The 11621-nt window shown below is 51.2% G+C and overlaps 5 protein-coding genes across 5 annotated transcripts; 2 read left to right on the forward strand and 3 right to left on the reverse strand.

Annotated features, from left to right (window-relative positions):
- Window positions 1-215: 215 nt before the first annotated feature.
- L3040_007432 (uncharacterized protein) lies at window positions 216-1829 on the forward strand (the record flags this gene model as incomplete). The annotated part of the gene is made up of 1 exon (XM_007291366.2): window positions 216-1829. The coding sequence occupies one exon, from the start codon at window positions 216-218 to the stop codon at window positions 1827-1829; it is 1614 nt and encodes a 537-aa protein (XP_007291428.2).
- Window positions 1830-4025: 2196 nt separating this feature from the next.
- Window positions 4026-4735, reverse strand: L3040_007433 (uncharacterized protein; the record flags this gene model as incomplete). The annotated part of the gene is made up of 2 exons (XM_007291365.2): window positions 4026-4553; window positions 4685-4735. 2 exons carry the CDS (start codon window positions 4733-4735, stop codon window positions 4026-4028), a joined length of 579 nt encoding a protein of 192 aa, XP_007291427.2.
- Window positions 4736-5512: 777 nt separating this feature from the next.
- Window positions 5513-7837, reverse strand: L3040_007434 (uncharacterized protein; the record flags this gene model as incomplete). The annotated part of the gene is made up of 1 exon (XM_007291364.1): window positions 5513-7837. The coding sequence occupies one exon, from the start codon at window positions 7835-7837 to the stop codon at window positions 5513-5515; it is 2325 nt and encodes a 774-aa protein (XP_007291426.1).
- Window positions 7838-8055: 218 nt separating this feature from the next.
- Window positions 8056-8884, forward strand: L3040_007435 (uncharacterized protein; the record flags this gene model as incomplete). Its single annotated transcript, XM_007291363.1, has 3 exons — window positions 8056-8145; window positions 8212-8448; window positions 8501-8884. The coding sequence occupies 3 exons, from the start codon at window positions 8056-8058 to the stop codon at window positions 8882-8884; spliced, it is 711 nt and encodes a 236-aa protein (XP_007291425.1).
- Window positions 8885-9030: 146 nt separating this feature from the next.
- Window positions 9031-10275, reverse strand: L3040_007436 (uncharacterized protein; the record flags this gene model as incomplete). Its single annotated transcript, XM_007291362.1, has 1 exon — window positions 9031-10275. One exon carries the CDS (start codon window positions 10273-10275, stop codon window positions 9031-9033), a length of 1245 nt encoding a protein of 414 aa, XP_007291424.1.
- Between the last annotated feature and the right edge of the window lie 1346 nt (window positions 10276-11621).

Here is an 11621-nt window from a genome sequence, read left to right on the forward strand (position 1 = left end):
TCCATAATAATGACCATGGCCGCCATCATTCCGCAAGTTCAGCTGATATGAATGGTTATCCTCCATCTACGGCTCTTGGCCAATTCCACAGCAACAACTATGAAAGCCATCCATCAGCAATTCCAGCTGGTATGAATGGTTATCTTCCACCTGGGGCTCCTGGCCAAATGTACAACAATAACTATGGCCGCCATCATTCCGCAAGCTCAGCTGATATGAATGGTTATCCTCTATCTACGGCTCCTGGCCAATTCCATAGCAACAACTATGAAAGCCATCCATCAGCAACTCCAGCTGGTATGAATGGTTATCTTCCGCCTGCGGCTCCTGGCCAAATGTACAACAATAACTATGACCACCATCTATCCGTAAGTCCAGCTGGTTTGAATGGTTCTTTTCCACCTGCGGCTCATAGCCAAGTCTATAACAATGACTATGGGCACCATCCATCAGCAATTCCAGCTGTTATGGATAGTTCTCGTCGTCAACCTGCTGTTCAGGCGGGTATGCCTGCCGGTAATTCGGGTTTTACGAATGCCTCTTTCAGTGAGACTATTCACCCTGGCCGATTTGTTGGTACTTGGCCCCGTCCCGCGCCACCCATGGGTCCTGCTACTTCTCAGGCAGCTCCACAGGTCGCTTGGAATAACATGGCAAGCCCCCAAGGTTACCCACAAACACTCAACGGTGCGACCAACTACCATTTCGTGCCTTCAGCCTACGCGCCTCCGGCCGGCCCAATTTCGAAGCACGAGTGTATCCCTGGTCATACATACCACTCGGCCTCTGCACCTCCAAACCACCTGTCCCCCCTTGAATCCGTCTCTCCCACAGCCCCTGCCGGTACGGACGGAAATCAAACTGGCGTAACCCCCTCCAAGAAGCCGCTCATCATCGAACTCCATAACCCGACCATCAACCCCGAATTCATCCTCGCGGCGGGGGGTCGTGAGCCCTGGAAATTCGTGGAGCAACAACAACAACTTGACCAGGCCAAGATCTGGGAAGCCCGATCTCAAGACCAGCAAGTCATTCTCAAGATCTACAATCCAGTGTTCACCACGGCGGACGCAGCCACTTTCGCTGCTCCAACAACCCACGACCTACTGAATACCGCTGCTTCGGCTTCGGCTTCGACCGCAACCGACACCTCTGCTTCTCCTACTCCTAGCCAGCGAACCGATACAGCGAGGTCGAAACAGACGGACGACGACTCCTCTCCGAGCAACTCCCCACCGCCTCCTCCTACCCCCCCGCCGCAGCACTATATCGCGTCTTCGTCATCCGTCTCCTTCCTCCCTCAGATAACAAGTCCAACTCCCAACCTCTCCACATCCTCGACACAAGACCCGCCGCCCCCGCCCCCGCCCCCGTCCCCGTCCTCATCCCCAGCTCTAGCTCCAGCACCGCTCACCGACTGGAACTCCCTCACAGACGCAGAATACTGGAAACGCGTCGACGCCCTCGACGCCCTCGACGCCCTCAAAGCCCAAGAACTCAACGCCATCTCCGCCCCCGCCACCGACACGCGCGAAGTAGAGTGGCGCGCCCAGCTAGATCAGGCTATATCCAAGCCGCAGAACTTCGGCTACCGATCAGACGATATGGAGTTTAGCTGGGAGATCGATGGGGATCCTGATCAGGATGGTCCTGGGTATGGGAAAATTGTGGAGAGGAGGAGATGGATGGAGGAGGAGGAGGAGGAGGAGGAGGAGGTAAAGGGAGGGGAAGGGGAGGTACGCGAAGGGGAAGGGCCGAAGTATGATATTGAGATGAATGAGGTTGTGAAGCCGGTTTGGTATCAGGCGGATGAGGTGCGAAATGCATGATATCGAGGTGTGCTCGGATTGGGTTACCAGAGTCCAGGGAGGAGAGGATAAGAGAGAGAGGCCGTCCTGGTGCTACATGTTTCGGGAGGGCATACGTACGGGAGATAGATGGACGGAGGTGGTATGGTATGGCAGCAGATGCGGCTTACCGGAAAGGGGAGAGATGGTGATGTTGGAGCTCGGAGCCTGAAGGATAGATATCACATTATGGATACGGTCGGCGCTTCCTCAGTACAGAGATGGAATTTATCTTTTCTTCTTTTCTGTCTTTTGGCATCTGCGAGCATTGCGGCATGGCTCTTTCTCTCAGGCTACGTAGTAGCGTAGTAGAATTCTAGAGAGAAAGACATTTTACCCACCTACGTAGTCTTGGCGTTATACCAGTTTGCTTGTACTCAAATCCTCCTACATACCCCAAGCGCCACCACTAGGTAGGTACGTGTGTGGGGGGGGCTGGCTGGCTCTTCTTTCCTATATATGTGGCTAAAACACTACCTACGCTATAGCTGATACTTCGTATACTTATCTCGAATAGATAAGGTAGCAGGTAGCACGTAGCAAGTAACGAAGAAGAAACTTCAAGCCGGGGCTGATTAGGTGAGGTAAGCTTATACTTATACAAAATAACGCCTTTGAGTAGAAACATAAATATAAATATATAGGTATATATATATATATACTTGGTATAGCTATACACATCCTTTACAATCATCACCTTTCGCAGTAACTAATCCAAACCTTCCTCTATCCTTCTTATCCCATATTTTTTTTTAAAAAAAAAAAATTCCTCGTCACTAATCAACTCTCGCAGAAAAATTATAAACAAAAATCTATCTATCTATCTACTCTAGAATTCGAAATCCAGTAGTGTCGAGATTCAGCGCCGGTCATTCACTCGCTCACCTCTTCGCTTCTCCTTGCTCACGCGCACACAAGGAGAAAAAAAAATTATAGGTACTTTGTAGGAGCCAACTCCGCGACCACTTCCATCAACGGCGAGGAATGGCATGGTGGTTTAGTGGCTAGGAGCCGCTGGCCGCTTCCAAGTACACCTGTTTGATAACAACGAAAAACCTATTCAGTTAGGTTTGTAGACTGGAACCTCTTAATCCCACTCCCATGGATTTGAGTTTCCAGTTGAGTTTTGCCAAAATTGTGTAAAAAAAAAAAAGAAGAATCCGTTCATTTTTTTTTTCAAGAAGGAGGGATTGTTGTTGTTATTATTGTATTTATTTACGTCGGGCGGGTAGCAGGCGAAGCCTGCCGCCCTGGGACCTCCCATGGGGTATGGCGACGTGCTAAGCTAAGGAGTTACATACAAGAAAGCCTCAGAAAGCAATTCAAAGTGCTGCAGCGAGAGCTGCTGTCGTCTGCGCCCTTCCTCTACGGATAGGATGGATCACAGTGAGAGGAAACAGCTATCTCTCGTCAAGGGAAAAGCACGAACGAGAGTCAGGCAGGTACAGACTGCTGTAGCCAGCTTATAGCGTGGCTTTGCGAGTCGCGTAGCGACCAGTGTCAAGGCCGGACCGGAGTCGGCCGAGAAGCACGATGTGCAGAGAAAACCCAGAACAGATTTAGAAGGAGGGACGGAGGGAGGGGGTTTCTTTTCGATTCTATGGCTGATTACTGTGCAGTACTGGACTATATTGCATGCTGTCCATGACGACGGCGACGGTGAAGGTCCCCGGCGCGAGGCGCGCGACGACCTCGTTGATCTCGTCCGTGTGGATGCGCAGGCCGGCGAAGGCCGTGGGACACGAGAGCTTGACGTGCGACTTGGGCGCGAGGTAGTTTGAGTAGCAGCGTTGCGAGTAGCTGCCTTACAGGCAGACTAGGTAGTAGGGGTTGTCAACGCCGATGAGGGAGGTGTTTATTACGTGATCGAGGGTTTGCACCACTGAGGGGGAGATAGATTAGTCTTTCATTTGAATTTCTCTTGCGGAGAAATGGAGGATGGTCCTGAGAATAAAATGGGGCCCGAAGCAGAAAATAAAAGGGTGGGGGGAGGAAGTTCCAGTGGTTACTGTATTCCCACACAGCTTCGCCATTACTCGAGTGAAGCTCTTTGTCTGAATGTGCCAACGGACTCGCGTCTCCCTTTCCTTCGGCTATCGTCTCGGATGCCAAGTGGTCTGCCTCCAGCATGGCAAGCTGGTTATGCGGCACACTGAGGGCAGCCCACAGGAACTTCTTCTATGAGGCGACCAGATAGGTGAAGACGCGGGACATGATGATGGGGCGTATTTTGGTGTTGTAGATCTCACGCTGCTCGTTCAGCGTCTTGGCTTTCAACAGCGCAGCGATCTGGGAGTTGAATCGGATGGTAGTGACCAGCAGGCGGATGATTCGGATAGCGTGCCGTGAGCCTCCAGCTTCATACAATCCTTTCCCGCGGGTGGAGCTGAAGACGTGGGTGTTGGTCAGCCAATACTGGAATGCTCGAGATGACATGTGAGGCGAGAGACGGGAGATCAGCAGTTGGGGGAAGTTGGGATGTTTGCCGGATCCTAACAATTTCCGGACATCGGCGTAGGAGAGAGCATTGAATGCCGCGACCTTTAGCTCAAGGAGGTGGTTCTGGTAGGGGCTCGGGTCGACAGCGTGGATCCGGGCTGGGGAGGCCAAGGCGTAGGAGAGGATGTTGTCACCCGCTGATGTGATGGTGAGGACGAAATCTTGGGATGTGAGTTTCAGGAGGCGGTGGTCAACGCGGGTGTCTTCCTAAGTGAAGGCGTAGATGAACTCGTGGCCGAATTCTGTATGTTATTTCAGCTGTCCATCGTAATGGATTCTCCAGTGGTGATTTTGGCGGAAAATTGAGAGGAAGGAAGACTGGCGGAGAAGTTAATGACGGCAGCTTCGTAGGCCTTTGAACGCAGCTCTAAAGGCGTGGATATCTCCATTATGTGTGCCCCTTCCGTGGATCCATAGATCATCATCGTCGTAGCTTGGACCAGTATTGACTCGATTAGCCAGTCTACCTATCATGGACGCACATGGGCAGCAGCTTGTTAGCAGTCTTGCAGCGGCATCTCCATCCTAGCTTGGAGCTCCGCAGCGACACGGATGGTTGTGCATTTATTTGATGGACCGAGTGAAGCTTTTTCACCGCACAGCCATCTCTCATTGGCCCGTCTTGAACAGCACAGTTAAGCGTCTTCTGGAGCGAAGAGTATAGGGAGAGAAATGTGGGCGAAAGCATTGGTATTTTGATGTTCTGGTGTTTTGGTGTTTTAAAAAGCTGAAGATGGGATGTCGTTGAGCTTGAATTTGCTTGATCAATTGGATTGGAGCGGCCAATGCAGGTTCGGCATGAACCCACGCTCGATGTTGGCTGGCTGCTGGATTGTGAACTTTTTGACTTTCGAGTGACAAGGACTTGAGAAGAAGGTCGATCTTCTTCCGACATCCTCCTCGCACTTGGTCTCTAATTGCGTAGAATTTTTTGAATATATGGAGAAGGACAGCTCAACTGATTTGATAGCTGCGAGGGTATAAAGAGAGACGTCCTCACGAGCTGGCGGAAAGATTTGTTTCCAGAATCAGGAATATTACTCAATTTCTCAAAAAAAAGAACTCTTGGTCTCCACCGACTCGGGCCAACGCCAGTCACATATGACCCTGTCAATTTTTCGTACGCCAAACTCCACACAGTGATTCCCGCGTATAGCTGTACAGCGCTACTCATCCTCGTCAGACTGGAACCCTGCCTCCGAGTCTTCCTCCGAGTCTTCCTCGGCATCTTCCATTTCCTCGTCGCTCCCCACGTTCCTCTCCTTCTCGCGGTCCAGCTTTCGCTTCCGGTCCTCCTCTCTCCGTCCCTCTTCCAGAAGCCTAGCCTTTTCCTCGCGTTGCTTTCGCTGTCCGGACACAAATGCTCCCAGAGGAGTCTTCTCCCACTCGAAGCCCTTGAGGAAATTGTCGACGCCAGCCCTATTGTTCGGCGCAAATTCGACCTTGGCCCGCTTGCCCTCGATGAACTTGGCGTTTGCTTCAACTTTCTGCAGCAGGAGGACGAAGGCAGAATTGACCTTGTTGTTCTTGTTTCCCGTCGCCTTGTTGCTCGCATCCTTCAACCAGCGCTTCAGCATTACTACTACTGGTAAGGCGAGTTCGGGAAAGGCGATGTTGGTAGACCAGAGGACAAAAAATTCGGAGAGGAGCTCGCAGACTTGCTCGCCAACGCCGTCTTGGTATACTCGCGTACGAAGGTATGACTTCTGTGCCTTGTAATTGGAGGTGAAGTCTAGACCCTTGAGCGTGCTAGCCTTGGGGGGTTTCTTCATCTCAGCCGAGTTGAGGACTTCAAGTAATGCCGATGCTAAAGGAATATATGTGCCGGTTGCGCGGGATAGTCTGAGAAGCGATCGCATTAGGTGGAAGCGCAGAGGGAAGTAGGTAGAAGTTGGGATTAGGCGCATAGCTCCGAGTGTAACTTGCACAGTCGGGTAGATCAGGGACCGCAGCTCGGATTCCTTGCCATTCTCGGCTTCCTTCACAGGGCTGCAGTGTTCCGACAGGACGCAAGACCAGAAGTCCAGAGAATGCACGTATTGCCAGTTGTAGACCGTCTTGTACGATTCTTGCTGGTTGTTCGTGATGCTGCTTCTGAGATGAATGGCGAGTTGGCGAATAAAAGTGAACCCAGTAGCGTATCCGACACCTGTATCAATGCCCCAGAGCTCCGCCGCTGAATTTTTCATTAAGTTGATACCTTGGATGGTGTGTACGGTTGTACTTCGGCTACCCTTGATCAATCCCTGGTAGACAGTTTTCAGAACGGCTTCTCGCAAGCCTGGATCTCCAATCACTGTTAATCTTCGCAGGACCAAGAACGCCGTGATACGCGTAGCTTCGTCGCTTGAAACATCTGACCAGATATTGACAACAGTCTTGACAATATTTTTGAGGACCTTCTTGAACGAGAGCAGATATGGGAGAAGCGGGGTGACCGAAGAAAGCGCGAGCTTGAGTGTCGAAGCATCGGACAGAACGGTAAGAAGGTGATGTATGGAGGATGTATAGGATTTGAGGAGGGCGGTCAGGGTCTTGAACTTCTTCGAATCTGTTGAGACTCGGACCTTTCCAGCGGCTGTCTCTTTGACGGGTAGATGATGGTTGAGGACCTCGGGGACGTATTTGAGGGCCGTGACCAGCAACTCATGGTAGACTTCGGAGTTTGAGATGGTATATTTGTACTCCTTGCCATCATCCTCATTGACATGTGCAGCTGCTCTAAATGCAAGTACAACTTGTCGCATTGCCCGTAGCGAGTACTGGTCCTTCATTCCCTTTGTCCATTTTTCTACCATCTCTTTCGTGAGGTCTGAAGCATCTTCAGCTTCTGATGCGGAGGCATCGTTCTCTTGGACTTCCTCGACTACAATCTTCTTCTTGGACTTCTTCTGTTTCTTCTTTGGCTGCTCGTCCTCGCTCCCACTCAGCGCATCGACCTCCGAGAGATTATCATCATCGTCGAAATCGAGAGCCTCGGGGTCGTTCTCCTTCAAATATTTGTAGAAATCTGGGTCTTTGCTTGCCAATGCCTCCATAGCACTTTTGCTCATCCCAACATCGTCTTCGGCCTCACTCCCCTCATCACTATCGCTCATGACAGGCGCCTCCTCAAGCTCGGCCTCCGAAGAGTCAGAGTCATCGTCACCCTCCACCTCAGGCTCGGATCGTTTCCTCTTTCCCAATTTCTCCGTCGCAGCTTTCTTGTTCGATTTCTTCGCAAGCTTTTCCGGGATCTCGAACCCGCCTTGAAAGAAGTCGTCCACGTTCATCTTCCCAAATGGATCCTCCTTCGCAGGCTTCTTCCCGTCCTTCTCCTCGTCCTTCCCGCCCTTGCCTTCAAATTCTGCGTCCTTCGCATTGCGAGCTTGTCGCTTGGCCTTGACCTGATTGCGCTGCTTGATCTTCGCGCCAGCCTTGCGCTTCTCGAGCGTATCCTTGAGATGGTTCTTCTCGAATTTGCGAGTCCGTTTCGCCGTACTTTTGGCCATTGTGAGGTTGTGCGGTTTTGCGATTGCTAATGATCCGAGATTCTTTGCTCGATACCTTTTTTTTTTTTGACGGAGGCTGTTCCGCTAGACCTCTTTAGTCTGCACAAAGGCGGTCTGAAAATTCTTGGCGTGGCAGAACGTAGCTCCACTGTTCACTTCCCCCACCAGACATTCCAGCATTGTACTCGTATCAAGAAAGTGGGATGCAGAGTGGGAAAATGTATCCATCATCGCGCCAGGCGTACGCGCCGACACCTCACAGCTATATCCCAAACACGACGCTGTCTGCAACTATAAACCTTGATGAGGTAAGACCGCAATTGGAACTCTCCAACTGTCGGCTTTAGACCGTATCTGATATGAACCTTTCGAAGGAGGTCAAGCTTGCAGAGACGAGAGCGGAGCGGGACCTCCAGGACTCTCTGGCCGAAGTCTTCAGTATTATTATCACGCTCGATGAGCTGGAGAAGGCTTACCTCAAAGATGCGATTGCCGAGGGGGATTACACGGAGATATGCGATCGCTTGTTGAAGCAGTACAAGCAGATCCTGGCGGACGAGGCTGTTGCGAGGGAGTTTGGGGACTTGGAATCTTTCAAGAGTGCTTGGGATGTATGTGTTGTATTGCAGTCGGTTTGGAGATAGTAGGAACTGATTGTTGCAGATGGAAGTACCGCGAGCAACTGAGCGAATCCGAATTGGCCTCCCCAGCACAGTTACTGCGCCGTCCATAAATACCACTACAGGCGGGAACGGGGGCTTTAATGGTACTTTGATCCTGGAAGCTACGCAGGACTTTATTACATTTCTGGATGCGCTCAAATTGGGACTGCTTGCGAAGGACCAGCTTCATCCGCTTCTCTCGGATGTTATACAGAGTGCAAATAAGGTTACGGACCAGGACTTTGAAGGGAGGAGCAAGATTGTGCAGTGGTTGATCACACTGAATCAGATGAAGGCTACGGAGGAGGTTAGTGAGGACCAGGCAAGGGAGCTGGAGCTGGATATGAATAGTGCATATCAGGGTTTCAAGGCAACATTGCAGTGAGACTTAGAGGCAGTGGTTCCTCGGGCTTTGAATTCGGGCATAGCGTCGGAGTTGTGGGATTACTGGAAGCCAAGAATAATTTCGAATCCTGCTCACAAAGTGAAGTTAAGTTTTTGAAGGCTGCTTTTTGTAGGCTGCAAGCTTTGTCATACCAAGAACGTCCAGAAGCTAGGATATACAAACTCATCCTCGAATATCCGCCTGACCTGTTCCAAGACGAACTTTTCTACCTTCCCAACATTTTTCAACACCTGTTTTCCATTCTCCCTCTGCCCAATTTCGCTTTCGACCTTGATCTCATGCAAAAGCCCTCCCATCTTCATGCCCGCAGGATGATAATTAACCTCATGGTCCTCGGCGCCAATAGCAGAAGATGCGTCTTCGGGTGAAAGAAAGCAGAAGTGTGCCCTCTTCCTGATATATGCCAGCACAGCAACCCCATCAAATGACAACCCTGTGATGTTCAGCTTGACCGGTATGCCCACGAAACTCGGCATCGGATAGTCGAGCAGAATCTCGGCTGTAAGCGACAGTTTTACGTCGCCAGAATATCGTACGCGGAACACTGTTTGAAGGTCCTCGGCTTTCGGCTCGCGAAACCTTCGGGGAGGCGAGGTGGGCTCTTCTTCGATCGATTCTTCTAGGAGCCCATCTCTCGTCTGAGGCCTCGTGGTGGAATTTGAGGTCGCTAGTGTCGAGACACTGTGTTTCTCGCGCAGAGCTCGCACCTGCCCATCAGCCGTAGGAGGTGGTGACAGGGAACTTCCGCTCGCAGTATGCCGATGTCCTCGGCTATTTGGATGAAGATTGAAGTAGTCCGGCCATCCATGTGGAAGGTGTGCACCAGCCACTGCTGCCAGAGGCGTTTGCGTGCCAGACAGTCCCGTTGCCAGCTGGGAGTGGAAGTAATGCAGATTTGACGTCCCGCCTGAGATACCCGGAGTGCTGACTCCTAGAAATGGACTTCCGATATCACCTGGGTTCTGCATGGACCTCATGCCTGGTAGTCGTGTATCGATATATGGTGGGAAACGGGTGGCTTGCGAAGGACCATTCGTCCTCTCGAGCCGGTCCATCCTACGTTGCTCTCTTGACGTTTCTTCGTCCGATCCTCTCGCCTTCCATCCCTCGTCCTGGCCAGCCCCCTCATCTTCCTCCCCGTAGTCATCTTCAGTTTCCTCGTAGAAATCAGGCAAGGGATCGCAGATGTCCTTGATCTCTAGCTCTGGGGCGATGGATCCAAACTCGAAGGCGTGCACTTTGACGCCCTTGATGAAGCGAGGCAGGGTTACTGTTTGGAATTTGTCGTGAACGAAATCTCGGATTCTTTCAGCCAAAGCAACTCCATCAGGACCCGTGGTGAGTGTCTCCCAGTTGAGTTCAATAGACATTTCTTTGGAAAAACAGATGCTGTCACCTGACGGGATGACGACGGTGCACTCCTTGATGGGGGCAGAGCATTAACACACTCACAAATACAAAAATTCAAGGCAGCTTGCCAGTCAAGATGTTTTGGGTCAATTAACCACGAGCAGCGACAGATGGGTTCCGCAATTACTGGGTAGTGGCTAAAGAGAGAAGACGGTCACGTTCTATGCCCCGATATGTTCGCTTGAGGTGGCCTTAAGCGTTAGGGCGGCAACAGATATCTGACTGCAAATTGATGTCTCTTTCTTTGACATTTATAATTACCTACCGGTATTGACATCAACATTGCGGATTATCGAAGAATTCAGCAACCACCGAATTCATCAATGCGGCCCAAGGAGAATGGAGCGAGGAACATGCGTGGGTTGCTTTTGATCCTGCTTTCCCTTCCTTTACATGGCACATAATGTCGCGTTCCATGGCCAGACAGTCCGTGGACCTCGACCGCACCTCCTCGACCCTCAGACTGGAGCCAACGGTTCCGACTCCGGTCACTTTGCTCATTGAGATCAATACTAATTTTCGGCTCTCCACTGGGCCGGTTATTCAGCATAGCAAGCTGCAAGCAGCATGCATTGGGCATTCAAGTCACTTCCCGTTTGTCATCTCGAGTGGATGCCGAAGAAGATCATGCAGAAGGCGCTGGCTCTGGTGTCCTGAGCTTGATGCTGCAGCTACACGCCCGTGTCCCACCAGGTACAGAGATTCAGCCAGTCTTCGTTGAATCTTTACAGCCTTTCTTGCCGCCGGTTACCGTTTGACAACGGGATCCTCCCGCAGCTCCGCTGTCAAAGCTGCAGTGTGACATTTCAATGTCCATAGCCTCCATAATACGGATAACGTACGATTGATTACTACCTTTCTCCTCAATATCAAATTTATGTCACACAGCGACATCTCCTACCGGCCCTTCAAGGTGACCAATCAGTCTTACAGACGAAGCCGGGCCTTTGCCTTCCTGGGGGAAAAGACCAGTCGGAGAGCTCTGGCTGCTGGCTCTTCCTATCCCGACCAATTGCTCTTCGCTCTGTGGCTTCCCCACCATTGACCAACGTCGTGATGCCTTGGGCAGAGACAAATTGGAGCACGGCGAGCACGATGGACCGCGTCTATGCTTCCTCCTTATACTATCTAGTCATCTACAGACGAAGTTGAGATTGGAAAGATCATTGCTTCCAAACGAAAAAAGCTATCTGCCCCCTTCAATGTCACCTGACACGACAGCGACGCATGCAGAATGCAATAGCAAGGATAGAGGGCCCATCTCGAGCTGACCAGCGTTGGGACTTATTCATTCCAATGCAGAATA

Source organism: Drepanopeziza brunnea (genome assembly GCF_022702325.1).
Source record: "Drepanopeziza brunnea f. sp. 'multigermtubi' strain 214-2 chromosome Unknown ctg13, whole genome shotgun sequence".
Classification (NCBI taxonomy): domain Eukaryota; kingdom Fungi; phylum Ascomycota; class Leotiomycetes; order Helotiales; family Drepanopezizaceae; genus Drepanopeziza; species Drepanopeziza brunnea.